Below are 17,541 nucleotides of genomic sequence, written 5' to 3'. Positions count from 1 at the left end.
CAAAATGTACCTGCTTGGAGATCTCAGTTCAGAGTTCTCACATCAAAGCCAGTCAGTAGTCACCACTGTGTGCTTCAGTAACCTTATTGTTCAGGAAATTGACATAGCCAGTCTAGCCCATTGGTGAGCTCTGGGGTCAGTGAGAGACCTTGTCTTGAAAAATGAAGTGGAAAGGCATAAAGGAAGAGCTTTGACATTTACCACTGGTGTGCACACATTTGTGCCCCCCCACACACACACACACACCAGACCTGGGCACCTTTCAGACATGGTCACACTGAGGAACCAGTGTGTGTCATCTGGGATCTCAGCCTGGGATGGACCCACCCTCTCTCCCTCCCTCCTCTCTCTCTCTCTCTCTCTCTCTCTCTCTCTCTCTCACACACACACACACACACACACACACACACACACCAGAGCTGGGCAGCTTTCAGACATGGTCACACTGAGGAACCAATGTGTTGTCTGGGATCTCCGCCCGGGAAGATGGTGAACCTTGGATCCTTATCCCATGTGGCCAACTAGAAGAGGATAGTACACCTCTGGGGAGCTAGAAGATAACTTTGCTTTCACCCTGGCGTATGTGTAGAAGCATTTTGCAAAAACATTGAGTTGAACATTTCCACCTCCTGCCTAGTCAGTGAAACCAGCTAAGGCTCAGAGCCAGCGCTCAGAAATCACGAGGTGAAAGAAACCCAGGGATCGGCTGGTTTCCCTGCTCTAAGACTGAAATCTATAGGACAGCATCCCAGGCAGAGGCATTCTCCTCCCCTAGTCTGTCCAGTGGTGAAAAACAGATGTACTTTTCATCCACCAGGATATGGTGAAAGATACTATGTTTGTTGTTTGCCCATAGGCTTGTGGATAAAGTTACAAATTTCACTCAAACCACTGAGAAGACAGGCTTCTTAGAAGGCTATTCTATATGGTGATATCATATGTAAAGCTAAATGTTATGAAATGATTAACTACAAAGGCCGCATACTTGTTTGATCCTGAAAATTGAGACTTTTGTTTGGTGAAATTTTGTACATAATGCATTTTTTTTACATAGTCCCTTTTTATGTCTTACTGGAAACCAGATTTTTTAAATCGTTTCATGTTCATGTAAAATATATGAACAAATGATACAAGAGGATCAGATGTGAATTTCCTTTGTACCCCACCAGATTCTCGGCTCAGCTTTTGTTGGTGGCTAGAATCTTGGGTCAGGGGACTGTTATTTCTTAGTGTCTGTGTCTCTACCATTCTTCTCTCAATTCCAACAAAGTCTCAACAGATCCAGCAATCCCCGTCCAAGAGAAATGAAGTCAGATGTGTCAAAGGGTTGTGCATTCTCTTGCTTATTGCAGCACTAGTCACAATAGCTAAACAATGGAAATAACCCAAGGATCTACCAGCAGAGGAGTGGGTGAGGTGTGGTTCATGTCCATAGCAGAGAGCTCATCTGTTAACCAAAGGGAATGTTGATGTTTGCAACAACACATGTGCATGAATGAAATTAGCCAGGTGCAGAAAGGTAAATACACATAACCTTGCTTACATGTAAAGTAAATCTAAAAGGGGGAGCTCACCGAGAGTCCCACAGATTCCCTGGGGAACTCAACTTACAAGGTGTTGGTCAAAGGATACACCATTTCAGGTAGATAGAAGGAATAAGTTCAAGAGATGAATTGTAAACATTAACTATAATTAATAAAGCATTCTCTATTGCTGAGAAAGTGTTAATCGCCTCAAAAAATAGTTATGATGTGAGTTGATGCTTATGTTAATTAAGTTAATGTACACATGCTTCAAGAATATGTTGTACATGGTAAATATGTATGTATAATATATATAATTTTATGTTGGTTAAAACTCTTATAGTCCACCTCGTCATTTCCAGGTGTCGAGAGATGTGCTTTAAAATCCTCCTAGTGACTGATAACAAAAGGGCAGAGAAGAATAGAATTAGAAACAGTAAGCTAAGATCCTTTTATGCGCTGCTGCCAGGCCTCGGTTTAGGTTTTGGGAATAATGAGGTAGAGAATTCTGGCAGTTCCAGTCTGAATCTTCCCATTTATTCCAGGTAGCCCGGTCTCAATAGCTAACTTGTGTGCTCATTTTTCATTGCGACGTTACAGTAGGCTCTTCATTTTGACACATGCGTGACATAATTAGAGGGAGAGGAAATCTCTTTTGGCTCACAATTTTTGGAGATTGTAGTCCATGGTCAGTTGGCTCTGTTACTGTCGGACTGTGCTGAGACATCACAAGCCGGGAGTACATGATGAAGCAAGGCTATTTCTCCCCCAAAGAAAAGGACCAGGCGTCAGGGTCCTCTCAAAGGATGCATACCTTCCAGTGACCTAACTTCCTCCAAGATCCACCTCCTAAGGTTGCCACTACCTCCCAGTAGTGCCCTAGGCTGTCTGCCAAGCCCTAAACATCCAAGTCTATGGGGGACATTTACCCTCTGACCACAGTACAAAGTGCCACCTCAGCAGTAGTAGAGCCCCGCTGTTTCTGCGAATCTGTCCAGGCTTGGTCATAGTCCCCCCCCCCCAACCCTTCCCCAGCCTTCTACTTATTCCTAGAGCACATAGCCTAGGTAGTGTTCTGAAGTAGCAGTCTTGGCTTCTGGAGCTGAGTGAGCCAGGCTATCGTTAGGAGAGGGCATGTTTGTGGCAGTCTTTGCCGTTCCATTTGTAACACCAAGACTGGGGTGCCACTGGGGAGTCTGCGAAGCCCTCTGATGGGTTTTCTTCGGTGGAAGTTGGCACACCCGACGAGGGGTTGAAGCTGCATGCTAGCTCTCGCTGCTCCTGGGGAATTTTCCTTGGTTCCAACAAGACTCTGCAGCTGCGGTTTAGTGTGCTTCCCTGTGTTTAGTCCTCAGAAGAGGGATGTCCTGAAAGCTTCGCACCACCACGTGCTGTTTCTAAGGAACTCCGTGTGCTTGAGTCCTATTAAACTCCTCTTCAGTTTTCTCCCCTTTCAGCCTTTCCTTGAGGACCAGTTGCACAGACAGTTTCCTAGCAGTTTTCTTCTGGATGTGTTCCAGTTTCTCCGCGTCCCTGTTAAAATGGGAAACTCAGAACACAGCACAGCCTGACCACTGGTCTCAGTGATCGAAAAGCAAGAACTCTCCGAGGGGCAGGAGAAGCTGTCTGTGGTGGGAGCTCCTCAGTAGCAGTGATACCTTGGAATACTTCTAGGAGTTGGAAGGTGCCAAACCTCACTCCTTTCGAAAGATATTGGATTAAAAAAGAGATTTAATTATGAAAAATGAATTCAGCCTGGCGGTGGTTGTGCACGCCTTTAACCTCAGCACTCTGGACTCAGAGTCAAGCTGATCTCAGTGAGTTCGAGGCCAGTCTTGTCTACAAAAGCTAGTTCCAGGACAGACTCCAAAGCTACAGAGAAACCCTGTCTCGAAAAACAAAACAAACAAAGAAATGGATTCAGCTTTTGTAATAGCTCAAGAATAAATAGATTTTAGTTATGTACTAACCACGCTGGTGACTTACAGTCCGTGAAGATGTCTCCAGTGAGTTCCCAGCTCCTTTCCAAATAGACATTCCTAATATTTACTATTGTTGTGTGTGCAGTGTGCACACTTGTGGGCTTTTATGTCACGGCCCACATGGAGAGGTCAGACGACAGCTCTGAGGAGTTGGTTTCTCTTCTCCCTTTACATGGGATCCAGGGATTGACCTCAGGCTGCCAGGGTGACCCAGCAAGTGCAGGGAAAACCTGCAAAGCCATCCCATCGGCACTAGTGTAGACATGTCTTCTGGGGTGTCTGGCGTTGCTGTGGGCTTCTTATTAACAAACCTGAAATCCAGGATGCTGCCATCTGAATACCTCTGTCCTTTCAGTTACGTATCCGTGCCCCATTGGTCACTCAGAGAAGCACTCAAGGACATCCTCTGCTCTCCAGCCACTCATCTTGTTTGTTGGTTTGGTTTTCCATTTTAACTGAAGTCTTACGGATTCTTTCTGATAGGATACATAACTGGTATCTGGCCACTCTGTTGCCGTGCTCACCACCATTATGAGCAAGCACTACAGGAGGGCCAGGCCTTCACTTGAGAACTTGGCTTGTCCTTTGCCAGTGCAACCCCGGGAAAACTGGCCAGCTCTCTCATCTTGCTTATAAGAGGATTTCTTCCTGAGTCTGAATCAAGCAATGCACAACATTCCCAGGGAGAATAGCATGTTCCCCTAACTCCTCCTAGACCTGGCAGTGCACCTGGTCCCCCTCTGCCCCCCCCCCCACACCTATCTCCCCAGTACATGAGTGAGTCTGATCAGTTTACTTCTGCCCTTGAGAGAGTTCACTGGTGCTTTTTTTTTTTTTACTGTTTTATTTTTAATGCTTCAGCTGCAGTTTTTGAGAATTTTCTTACTGTATTTACTCAGTACTGTGTTAAATCAGTACTGTATTTACATCATGTCCACCCCTTCCTCTCCCTCGACTCCTCCCATGTCTCTGTCTGTCTTCTTTAATCGTTGCTGTTACACAACACACACATACATATTTATAGAGACAGAGGACTTGCCAAGCCCATTCAGTGCTATCTATATGTATATGTGTTTAGGGCTGACCGCTTGGGGTTGGATAACCTATCAGGGAGCTTATGCCTGGATAAAACTGGTTCTCTTTCCCCCAGCAGCCATTAATTGCCTGCATGTAGCTTTTCATCTAACAGCGGGGTCTTACGAGATTTCCCCTCAACTTGTAAGCGTGTCAGCTGGTGCTGTCATTATGCAAGTCTTCTTTAGGTAGCCGTGTCATTGAGAATTTATGTATGCAGCTCTTACATAGAAAAGGTACCATCTCTCCGCAGACACCATGGTGCTCTGGTTAGAGTCTTACCTCCTGCTTTACTGGAGTGTTCTATGAGTTTTCCTTGTAGGGGTTGCGATGTACATGTATCCCTTGGAAATGTTTGCTATTCTCTGCATTTTGACCAGTTGTAGTTTTCTCTAATGCTTGCTCTCCATCTCCTGCAGAGAAGAAAAAAAAAACAAGCTTCTTTGATGAGGGCTGCGAGTGGCAGTCATCTATGGGTGTAAGCATACGTATGCAGAATGTAGTTAGAAGTATACGGGTTTAGGAAAGCAGTAGTAATAGTGGTTTCTTTCCTAGGGTCCCTGACCTCATCAGTCACAAATAGGCTAGGTTTACAGTGTCAGGCAAGAATTTCCTCCTGGTGAGCAGGTCTTAAGCCCAGTTAGAGAGCTGTTGGTTGCCCCAAGATGTAAGTGCCACTGTTACACACTCGGAGAGATCTTGAGCTCCAGTCATTGTTGCGGTTCCTAGGCTTTACTGCCTAGGCACTGACTGCTTTTAATCTACAAAATAGGATGGGAAACGATTTACCTTGAACTAAGCCTCTTCATCAACCACCATCTGTAAAACATCTCCCCATAGGGAGGCTGTTTAGGTGAGGAAAAGCATACCTTTCTCCGTCAAGACACAGGCTGAAGGACTTTTCCTGGAGGGCATCCCCTGTCTTCCTGTCTCCTCTTTTCCTTATGCATTCCTGCCCGGTGTGCATTCACACTTCTCCATCTATCTGCATCCTGAGTTCTTGTGTCTGGTGGAAGTTTCAGAGTTAGAGACCTGAATCCCTGAAACCCATCATCTGCCACACGGATACCGTTAGCAAGTTCTGTGGCCAGCTCTATGGTCTTAGATTTGAATTTGTTTCGCATATTTGTAGAAGATTCGGAGCAACATTGGCAAAAAGTATCCAGTGGCGGGGGGGGGTGGGGGAAGCAAGTTGTCCATGGAACTTCTGTAAAGACCAGCATAACATGAGTAGTTAGTATGCGTGTAAGAGTCTGTTCATTCTGCTTCAGCAAATATGTGCGCTTCCAAAAAACTGCATACAAAAATCACTTGCCTTCAGGCTGTCATTCGAGCTATTATTTCAGAATATGCAGTCCTTAAAGGGAATATAGTCCATCAGTCTGTATTTATTTACCTTTTCCTCTGAGTGGTTCAGTTTGTTTTCTGGGCTAGTCTTGACAACACCTTGAAGATTCCTAGAGTGTGAGGGGGAGGAGTAAGGGCTTCTCCAGAAATGGTTTTTATCATACTTCCAACCATAGATAAAAGCAAGACAAGCCAATTGTTCACCTCCTGACACCTTCCCGTTTCCCCTTGTTTCTGCAGCGACGTATGAGAACTTCATGCATCTGATCATCGCTCTGCCAGTAGCCATCCTGCTGATTGTGGGAGGACTGGTAATCATGCTGTATGTCTTCCATAGAAAGAGGTGAGTGTCTGGGCCAGCAGAAGATGGTAGTTGTAGCCAGGTGGTTTGACAGTTTGGAGTTGCACATAGATCGTCCATGGGGGAAAATACTGTGTGGACTGGACAACCCGAGTTCCTAGTCGGACGTTCTCCAGAGGCAAAAAGAACATTTTCTAATGATTAACGACAGGAAGGGGGCATGCTTCTTTCTCAGTACCCATCTTCCCCTTTTTTTTTTGGCTTTTTGAGACAGGATTTCTCTGTATAGTCCTGGCTGTCATGGAACTCGCTCTGTAGACCAGGCTGGCCTTGAACTCACCAAGATCCTCCTGCCTCTGCCTCCCAAGTACTGCTACCAACCAGCTCCCATCTCTCCCTTTTTGGCTGTAGTGGCACACAGATTACTATCCTGTGAAGAGCTTCTCCAGGCTCTTCTACCAAGGGAGCCTTGTTATTTCTAGTGAAGCAAAGAAACAAATGCTTCTTTAAAAACTCTTTATCTGGCTGGGCGGTGGTGGCGCACACCTTTAATCCCAGCACTCGGGAGGCAGAGGAAGGCGGATCTCTGGGAGTTGGAGGCCAGCCTGGTCTACAAGAGCTAGTTCCAGACACGCACCAAAGCTACAGAGAAACCCTGTCTCGAACCACCCTCCCAAAAAAAAAAAACTCTTTATCTGAGGCCACCGACGGAGCTGAAGGGTCTGACCTCAGATACCTGCTGGCCCACAGGGTCTGAATCAGGAATGCAGACCAAGGTTCCGTTGGCAGTGAGCATGCTTTCTGTGTCTTCCTCAAGACAACTCATGAAACAGGAAGAAGAAGACAAAGATGAAAGTGTTTACAATAGTGTGTAGAGATGGGGTTGTTGACCTGGATTTCATCTTTTTTGACAGAAACAACAGCAGGTTGGGCAATGGAGTGCTGTATGCCTCTGTGAACCCCGAGTATTTCAGCGCAGCTGACGGTAAGGATCCTGACCAGGGTTGGGGACTATGGGAGCTCTCGGTGTTACTACCTGGATAAAAAGCTTTGCTTAATTTTGAAGTTCTGTTGCCCTGTGATCTGCCTTTGATAGCATTTCCTTTTTGTCTCTTAATAACATTTTTAACACTCAGTGACTTTATCAAAAATTCTGGGACTCCCAGATGTCCCAGTGAAACCCAGGTTCTGCAAGTACTTACAGGTAGACTAGACGTCGGTTCACTCAATTGCTTGACATGGTACAGTGGAGTGAGAGAAACCTTCTGACTGCTATCCTCCTCGTTAGAAGATGAGGTGCAGCTGACCTGGAGTGCTGCGTGGCTTCAGCTCGGGCCGGGCTCCAGGTCTTCCCGTATCAGTCAGGGCTATGTAGCTATGTATGATCTTGGAATCCCTCTGCTATTCTGTCCTGATTGGGGTTGTACAGCCTTTGCCCTATTTATATTCCCCTTAGCAGTAAATGAAAGTCTATTAATTTAATGGCTCTGACTTGGAACCTCAGTTGTACCTACTGGTTATTTCTTCTTTTGTCTTTTTAACTGTCTCTTTATTACCTAGTGCCTAACTTCAGACGTTTCAGCTAAGTTGGGGAGAAGTCCTGTAATGCTATCCTTAAGTTGGTGGCCTTTCCAAAAACTATCCCATTTCCTCGCTAAGCCCCTGTAGCGTTTCTCACACCTATCCTATGCAGGCAAGGAAAGAATCTCTGAGAAGGACTTGTTCAGGCTCACACAACCCAACAGTAGGAAGTCAGGAAGAGGGGGCATCCTCAGCCCCTCCACCTGAATTCTGATAAGGTGGTGTTTGGAAAAAAAAACTGAGGTTGCCAGCAGGGAGGGAAGCTATAACCAGGTCTGGCAAGGAATGCGCAGGGGCTCGAGTGTGGTGGATGCCTTCAGGGGAAATGTTGTTCTGCTGCCTTCTTGCTGCAGAAATGTGAGTAGATGTGCAAGAGAAAATAAACAGGATTATTCTGAATGGCTTCCCTGTTCAAATACAAAAACAGAGAAACACTTGGGTAAAAGCCCTGTGTAAATCTCTACGGTTTTACTATGGTTTCTTTAATCATTTCTAACTGAATTATGTTTATAGTAAAGCCAATCAAAAACAGCCTCTTCTGACTTTGAATCAGGTGCAGAATAACGATGTTATTTCTGTTTACCAAAGGTCTCATGGAGTTATTTTTTAAACAGGCGTACATGCGTATGTTTGTGTCTGTAAAGCGTAGAAAATACCGTAGAAGGATGTGTACCACCTTAAGAGCATAGTCACTTATGGAAAAGATCTTCCTCCTTTAAAAATAAACAAAGCAGGTTTGGATATGTAGCTTAGTGGTAGAACATTTGCCTACCAGAACCCAGGCTTTCTCCCCACACCACCAAAAACAAACAAGAAAGCAAACAAGCAAAATCAAGAAGTCCCGTGTGCACTGTTTATATAAAGAACTTTTCTTTTTGGAGGCAAGGCCTTCCTGCAGAGCCTTACTATGTTATACAGGCTAGCTTCAAACTCCTGGGCTCAAGTGAGCCTCACACCCACCTCTGTCTCCTAAGTAGCTGAAGCACACAGCCATGGTGTCCAGCCCAGTAACTGCTTTTGTAAAATAGCAATGGTGTGGGAGGGGGGCGGCTAGAGAAATAGTCTTGCTGTCCTTCAAAACAAAGCAAGAAAAAACTTGTCCCCACTCAGGCCAACAGGTGAGAACATTGTCACCTCATCTGAACTTATTTGTCCCTTTGACAAGCACCAGCCACAGCCGAGTCATTTTCCTCAAAGAGCTACACAGTGACATTGCAGATCAGAGGTGCTTACAGACTTCTTTCTCCCCGAAGTTAATCTGCATGTCGCTGCTGTCAAGAGTGCACTAAGAATCCCCTGCAGGAAAGTGCTGATAATATTGTGTGCACTTAGGAACCACTCTGCCTGCTGAAGCTGAGGTATGCTGGCTAAAGTCAGTGCTGGATTGAGTTTAGAAAAGGGTTTGAGGGCATTAGCTTCAGGGACCTCCCAAGGAATGAATGCGGTTGGCTTTAACTCCATGTTCTACGGCAAGCCACGTAGTTAATGCTCACTAACAGCTAGCCTGGATCCTTGAAGATAATAAATGGAGACAGGGACCCCCATCCTTACTGAGAGATTATAAAGACCTTATTTCCTGTGCTCTCCTAAACAAGATCAGCCTCTGCGGAGTCACAAGCTATCCGAGTCCGATGGAGGTCAGAATTCTTGTTAAGAAATTTCCAGACTTGTGTGTGCCATTGTAATGATCTGATACAAAAATGTGCATAGGAGCCAGGTACACTGGCATACACCTATAATCCAAGTGCTGAGGAGATTGAGGCAGCAAAATTGTAAATTCAAGGGCAGCAAGTTCGAGTCAAGCCTGAACTATCTAGAGAATTTCTGTCCCAAAATAGATGTTTTAGTCAGTGTTCTATTACTGTGAAGAGACGCCATAACCACAGTAACTCGTAAAAGGAAAGCAATTAATTGGGGCTTTGCTTACAGTTTCAAAGGTTTAATCCATTACCGTCATGGTGGGAAACACGATGGCATGCAGGCAGATATGGTATTGGAGAATAACTGTGAGTTCTGCTTAAGGACCCATAGGCAGCAGGCAAAGAGGAAGACACTGGGCCTGACTTGAGCATTTGAAACCCCAAAGCCACCTTCAGGGACATACTTCCTCCAAAACGGCCACACTCCTAATCCTTGTCAAGTAGTGGCACTCCCTAATGACCAAGCATTCAAATCTATGAGCCTATGGGGTTCATTCCTATTCAGACCACTACAAATGTATATGTTACAGTCTTCAGAATATAAGTTGGTGTTGTTCCCAACATGAAATTTATAATACACATCCTTCCTTTCAGGCATCACGTAAAGGTAAGTGCCTGTCATACGAGGATGTTAGAATGCTATGGTAGCCTGCTAGTGGCCTCTCGCCTCCAACTGCAGCTCAGCATCTGAAAGCATCAAAGCAAACACAGCCACAATTCCCTTCCAAGTCTCGTCTGAACCAGGACTTCCTTCCTGCTTCGAGGCAGTGTCCGCTGGCCATCCTCCTTTAGATGGGCTGTCAGTGTCCATGCTTGATGATGGTTCTAGTGGGATGAGTATTCTTTTTACAGATCCCATGTGTTAGTTTAATATGATTTCAGTTCTCACTCTGCCCACTGAAGTTGTGTAACGACGCTTGTGTATGATTTCTTACTAGCTTCCTTTTTTTCTCAAACCAGATCAGATATAACCAACAGTGGAAGCTGGAGAAAGAATTCTGTTCAGGTTCCTGTCAGGGAGGTCACGAAGGTTACAGAGTCCAGGCCAAGGTCCTCCTCAGTCCCAGACCCCACTTGCCTCTCTAGAGATCCCCTGCAGTGGGATCCTGAGCCTCTCCCTCGTTAGGCAGGCATTCTACTACGGAGCTACAACCTCTGGGTTTAGTTTTGTTTCTTTGGTTAGATGCTTAAAACCTTTATTTTTAAAAATTTGTACATTCTGGGTCTAAAGAGGATGGCTCAGGAGTTAAAAGCACTGGCTACTTTTCCAGAGGACCCTGATGTGATTGCCAGCACCCACGGCAGCTCACAGCCATCTGTATCTCCAGTTCCACAGGATCTGATGTGGATTTCTGTCCTCCTCAGGCATTGTCTATATACATACGCAGGCATGTGCACACATGCAGGCAAAACACCCGTATATAAAACTGATTTTTTTTTTTTTAGAACCACTATGCATTCCAGTAATTCGCATCACTTGAACAGCACAACAGCAGTGCTAGGGTTAAATGGCATTGTATAGTCTGCAGGGCACTTTAAGCTTTAGAGTTCCACTGTGGTTTTCATTACCTCCCACCCTGTTTCTTCCTTCATCAACATGCACGTTCTCCTTCCACTCAGAGGGGCAAGGCAGGCATGGTCTCCATCCTCACTAGTTCTCCCTTCTTTGCTGTGAGATGGGCGGCATGGTCACTCACGTGTGCTCCCCCCTCTTGTTTCCAGAGGGAAACAGGCAGGCAGTGCTTGTGGTACACATGGCATTCCTGCCGCACGCTCCTCTACAGTTCTCCCACTCACTTCTGCTCCTCTGTCATTTCTTTTGAAGGCTGAGGAGTTTTCTTGGGAGTTTCTGCCTGCTTTAGTTTTGTTGCGCTGAGTTTCTCCGTTTCCACCATACTGGGTTTGTCCAACATGGCTGTGGAAAGAGTGGGATGAGGTTCATGCACTAAGAGTCTGATCAGCGCATTGTGGTCCCTGACATGTCCCCTTGACTTTTGGAAACATAGTCCAAGCTGTCTTCAAAGTGACAAGCCCCTCTCTAACCTCCATCCCCCAAGTGCTGGCATGGACTCACGGGCAAGGGCTACCACTGTGACTAGTAGTTACGTTTTTTAAGTGTAAAACAAAGCTGATGGAATAAATAAATTAGTTGTATTTTTTATTTAACCTAATACATCAGTTTTATTATAAAAGTAATTTTTAACCAAGTCTTTGTAATACAAGGCTGGAGAAATGGCTTAGTTGTCAAGAATACTTGCTGATCTTCTGGAGAAACTCGGGTTCAGTTCCCAGCACTCACATGAAGAGGCCCACAACCATCTGTAACTTGGCTTCAGGGAATCCAGCACTGTTACCTGGCCTCCCCAGGCATCTAAACACTGTAACGCACGTGCGTACACACACACACACACACACACACACACACACACACACACACTGAAAGAAAGAGGTTGATTTGTTTCACATATACAAGTAAATAAAAATAGGCCAGCCTGATCTACAAAGAGAGTTCCTGGACAGCTAGGGCTGTCACATTCAAATAAATAAATAAATAAAAATGCTTCTAAAGGGCCAGGTGGTAATAGTACATGCCTTTAATCCCAGCTCTCAGGAGGCAGAGGCAGGTAGATCTCTGTGAATTCGAAGCCAGCCTGGTTTACAAGAGCTAGTTCCAGGACAGGCTCCAAAGCTACAGAGAAACCCTGTCTGAAGGGGGGGGGGGACTTCTAAAGGTTATCTTTTTTTGTTTTTTGTTTACTTGTTTTAAACAAGTCTTTGAATTAGGGTGGATGTTCTACTTACAGCACGCGTCATTTGGAGCAGCCATATTCAAAGTCTCAAAAAGCCAGCCTTGGTGTCAGATGCTCTGTTGACTAGCATAAGTCGAGAGTCCGTGAAGAGGAGGCTTCTCACCTCTAGGCTCATCTGAGGAGGAGATTAGCTGTCCTCACACACACTCTGGACCTTCACCTTCCCATCCATTCCCCCCTCTGCTCTCTCTTTCTGACATTCATTTTAATGCCTTGACGAAGATGGGCAAAAATTCCTACTTCATCTCTTAGGGTTAATTTGCTTTTTTATTTTGTTTGGCTGGGGGATTTTTTGTTCTAGGGAAGGAAAAAGGGAAGCACTGTTTTCTTTCCTTCCTGTCTTTGGTTTCTTTGTTTCCTTCAGGTTCTTAGATGCTGGTACCACCCTCAAAGTGTCATGGAGTCCTCAGGATTGAGTGTCTGTCTTTGGCTGTGTTGTGCCTTGACGCTTTCCTCTGTGGGTTTTAGGGAACAGCATCTTCTGTTCTCTAGTCTGTGTAAGGGCTGTTTCCATGCCTGTTCCAATCTCCATCTCTTACTCCCTAGTGTATGTGCCTGATGAATGGGAGGTCGCACGAGAGAAGATCACCATGAACCGGGAGCTTGGACAAGGGTCCTTCGGGATGGTCTATGAAGGAGTGGCCAAGGGTGTGGTCAAGGATGAACCTGAAACCAGAGTAGCCATCAAGACGGTGAATGAAGCTGCAAGCATGCGCGAAAGAATTGAGTTTCTCAACGAGGCCTCGGTGATGAAGGAGTTCAACTGTCACCATGTGGTAAGAGAGTGTCTGACAGGGACAGAAAGCATTCCTTCTGTGCCCTCAGCCACAACGCTGGGCTTGCTGCCTTGCCTTCTACCCAGTGGACACTTTCCCTTTTACTCTCCTTCCTGTGGCCCGCAGACTTGTGAGGTGGAGGCCTTACCCTCTCACCAGAACTCTGCTCCTGGCTACAGGCCCCGGCACCACACAGTTCCAACAGGCATGGTCATCCTATGGGATACCCTACCCCTCTGAATCCTTCTCTTCTTGATTCCTCCAGGTTCGCTTGCTGGGTGTGGTGTCCCAAGGCCAGCCCACCCTGGTCATCATGGAACTAATGACGCGTGGGGATCTCAAAAGTTATCTCCGGTCTCTAAGGCCAGAAGTGGAGGTCAGTTTTGATTCTCCCCATGTTGCCCTCCCTGTTCCGTTTCCGTCAAGAGCTCCCTTGTAGAATACGTGTTTTTAAATCCCTTTACTTCTCAGCCTGGAGTGTCTTTCTGCATGCTTTGTTATGGATCCAGGGGCTGGAAATCTGTGTGAGAAGATCTTATCTGTCTTTGGATCCCACGCAGTCCACCTCAAGCATCTCCGTGTTCTTGTTTCTGCATTCCCTCTACCCCTGCCTGTATCTCATGACAACCCCCACCAGCCCTAGGATATATTAGGGCCAACCCTTCCTACAGCCTTTGCACTCACCCCGAATGGCCTCCAATACTGACTTGGCAATAGACTTGACTCTACCTAGCATGAATTTTCTCTTGTCATGGTCCTCAGAGAGTGTCCCATCTTCACTCCAGGGCTGTGTTTGTGCAGGCTTAGTAAAGTTAAGTGTTTAGGCTGGCCAGTGCCTTGACCTTGGCCTACCCAGTTTGTTTACCGTGTAGCCCATTTCATACATACCTGCCTGCTTTTCTCTCTCTCCCTCCCTCTCATGAGCATGCTGCCCTTACCTTGATGGCAAGTGCTGCTCTCCCTCCCTTACCCCGACTCTGCTTCGGAGACTTCTCAAACTCCGCTCCAGCCTCTCAGTCCTGATGATTAGCCAGTATCCTTCTTGGACTTTTAAATGATAATCATCCCAGGTACATGACCTCTACTTAGCCTAGTGAAAACCTGAAATTTTTTTTAATTTATTTATTTATTAAAGATTTATGTCTCTTCCCCACCACCACTTCCCATTTCCCTCCCCCTCCCCCAATCAATTCCCCCTCCCTTGTCAGCCCAAAGAGTAATCAGGGTTCCCTGACCTGTGGGAAGTCCAAGGACCACCCACCTCCGTCCAGGAAAACCTGAAAATTTTACATTGTAAGCCTGATAAGGTCCTGTGTCGATTTTCATTCGTCACAGTGGAGTCTTCCCCCTTCTGCTGTATTAACCCCCAGCCAGCTTCTTAGCATGTGTAAGTCTGATTTATCAGTCCTTAATTCTGAGAGTAAGCTGGTAGGCAGACGTTGAGAACTACTGCCAGGGCCAGCTGCCTTTTATAGGGCTGCCTCAGTGGTTCTGATGTCCCCTCTCTGACTCTGGCTTAAGGACTTCTGGGTGAGCAGCTTATCTCCCTGTATCCTCTCCAGAGGGAACCCCCCCCCTTTTCCTCCTGCTTCTGTTTCTCTTCCCATTCTCTTTTCCCTTACAAAGTAAACATCTCCAAAGCTACAGTTCCTTCGTTTTAGTTCTGAGTCCGTGGTCACAAACGCCCTCATTTACTTTTAGTTTGTACTTTTGGGGTTTGAGGAGAGCCACAGGACTGAGTATGGACCAGAGCTCTGAGTGTGTGGTTGGTAACTCTACCAGCCTGTGTCTCCCAGCATCGGTCCTGGTGGAGCCTTTTTCCTGCCCTACTAATACTCAGTCTACAGAAGAAGAGCATAATCCATAGGTGCCTAGAGAGTGATCCTTTGAGGTGCCTCTTAACACCAGGAAGCACCTAGCTCCTTTCGGTCCTAATTCTGCCACAGAATAAAACCCCAATCCTCAGGCAACTGTGAGTGGCCTCTGGGCCTCAGTTTTCCTCTGTAGAGATGTCTCTAAGCAACAGTTACAGCACTGACTGCTCTTCCAGAGAACCCTGGTTGGATTCCTAGCACTCCCATGGCAGCTCACAACTGACTGTAACTACCGTTCTTCCAGCCTCCATGAACACCACTCTTGCAAGTGTTGAACAAACATGCATGCAGGCAAAACACCCATATACGTAAAATGTTAATAAAATCATTGAGAGATAAGGTGAGTTATTAAAGCCCTCTTCAGAACTTACCTTTAAATTCATCAGATCTAAATTTTGCCTTTCTAACTCATCTCAGAATTAAAAAAAAAAAAAGTATTTGCATGTGTGTCCTAGCTTTAGCATATACACACACTAGCTTTGTTGCCTATACCCTACCTTCAGTGTGCATGCTCCAGCTTCAGTATATTCTACCTCTCCCCCAATGGAATTTGCATTGGTAAGTGTATAAATGTGTGCTCGTCTTAGGGGGCTATAACCAAACTAAAGATTTCTACTCTCTTGAGGTGAAGAAAAAAATGACAGCATAGTATCACGAACTGACAGAAAGTCAACCTTTCTCTGCATATAACTGAGTCCCTTTGGTTGATGGTTTTCACATGAGTGTCCGTGTCCTGTTGATCATAGTCCGGTATGTGTTAGGAGCCTAAATACTCGTCACCTGCAGAGGGCCTACTTTGTCATGCGTATGTAAAGACAGTGTGAGGGGGGAAGCACCTGTGTAAAAGAAATGGGCGATTCAGGCTTCCTCCAGATGCTGGAAACATCCTCTGGATTAGAGGTAGGAGACCCGGAATCAAAGTAAAATGTTTAAATAAATAAATAATGAGCTCCACCAAGTCTGCCTCAAATGTGGAAAGTACTCGTAGCCATGCTGTAGGGCTGTTACATGGTTTCTAGATTCGGGCATCCCGTGAGAACATAGCAACCCTGGGCAAGAGTGTTCTTCGTGGCTAGAGTCCATGGGACCTGGGTAGAGCAGCCCAGATAGTATGATCTCAAATCCTTGTCATGCTTTTCCTGTGACTCTCAAAATAACTTAGGAGAGTGATGTATAGAGCTTTGGAGGTGACTTCACGGTGCTGTGCCAGGTGCTTTGCAGTTAGGGAAACCAAGGCACAATAACTGAGCTCTTACTCTGCTGTTAGTGTCTAAACTGTGGCATCATGATTGGTTTTTGCACATGTGGTTAGGGTGACAGGGAACCTTGCAGGGTGTATGGGGGGGACTGACTTTGCAGTTAGGAAAACCAAGGCATCATTTACTGCACTCTAACAGACACACAAACTAGTTAGTGTCTAAACTGTGGGATCATGACTGGTTTTACACATGGGGCACGGGTGACAGGGAGCCTTGGAGGAGAGTGTGTGTGTGTGTGTGTGTGTGTGTGTGTCTGCATACACCTTGAGGGAGTTGGTTCTCTTTTTTTACCATGCCTGATTTGGGGATTGTTTTAAGGTTTCTGTTGCTGTGAAGAGACACCATGACTACAGCAGCTCTTACAAAGGAGCCCATTCTATTGGGCCTGACTTACAATTCAGAGGTTTAGTAAATTGTTGTGATAGTGGACAGCATGGTAGCACACAGATAGATGTGGTCCCGGAGAGGGTAGATGGGAGTTCTGCATCTGGATCCGCAGGCAACAGGGAGAGACAGTGAACCACTAGGCCTGACTTGAGCTTCTGAAACCTCAAAGTCCACCCCTAGTGACACACTTCTTCTAATGGGGCCACACTTCCAATGATGCCACTCATAGTCTGTGGAAGCCATTCTCATTTAGACCACCACAGAGATTGGACATAGATCTCCTGGCTTGCCCTCCTTTGCAAAACAGGATATTTGTCCATGCTGCTGGTCACTGACCTTGGTCCCCTTCAAGGTGAACTCCATCTGAACTTCAGTTGTCCTCAGTGCCATAGAAAACAATAGTCCATGATGAGAGCATTTGTCTTCATATCTTTGTACTTGATGAAGACAAATAGCTCCTGGCAGCTTACATGGGAAGTCAAGCATGCGGTGCCCGTTTAGGAAGCTCGTTTGTTCCATGTGTCCTTCGTATGCTGTCCTTCCTCTCCCTTGGCACTTTGTGATTGTGGAAGTCAAAGGGACGTAAACTAGTTGACCAGCTTTGGGTTTGACTGGGAGAGCCTCCCTCAGTGAAAAACGGTAGAACAGTTTAAGACGATTCCCATCATCAGCTTTAGGCCTCCGCATTCAAGTACATGCATACATGAGGGTGGGGTGGAAAAAAGAGAAGCATAAAGGTAACAATGGTCCCAAGGGCTACTAATCGGTGTTTCTCCTAGCCCCCCTGTGATATGGTCAGGGAGCAAGCCTGTGGTTTTATCACAAGCAGGTGACCCCAGAGCTCAGCAATGATACATTCCTTCTGAGCAAGACCTAACTCCCTACAGATGACCTGTGGTGCTCAGATTAAATAAACAGGGATTTGCA

At 46.0% G+C, this 17,541-nt stretch overlaps 1 protein-coding gene across 2 annotated transcripts in view; it reads left to right on the top strand.

The window, feature by feature from the left end:
• Igf1r (insulin like growth factor 1 receptor) overlaps window positions 1-17,541 on the top strand; it is a 274,877-nt gene that overhangs the window by 235,551 nt on the left and 21,785 nt on the right. For both annotated transcript variants that reach the window (XM_041660522.1, XM_041660514.1), the window contains exons 14-17: window positions 6,167-6,269; window positions 7,142-7,212; window positions 12,865-13,094; window positions 13,360-13,470. In XM_041660522.1, coding sequence (XP_041516456.1) covers window positions 6,167-6,269; window positions 7,142-7,212; window positions 12,865-13,094; window positions 13,360-13,470 — 515 coding nt within the window. The remainder of the gene's footprint in view (window positions 1-6,166; window positions 6,270-7,141; window positions 7,213-12,864; window positions 13,095-13,359; window positions 13,471-17,541) is intronic.

The sequence above is a fragment of the Microtus oregoni genome, unplaced genomic scaffold (genome assembly GCF_018167655.1).
Source record: "Microtus oregoni isolate MIOR12 unplaced genomic scaffold, Mior012 000000F_ref0000247, whole genome shotgun sequence".
Taxonomy (NCBI): Eukaryota; Metazoa; Chordata; class Mammalia; order Rodentia; family Cricetidae; genus Microtus; species Microtus oregoni.
The sequence above is the reverse complement of the archived record's forward strand: the minus strand, read 5'-3'. Positions and strand labels throughout refer to the sequence as shown.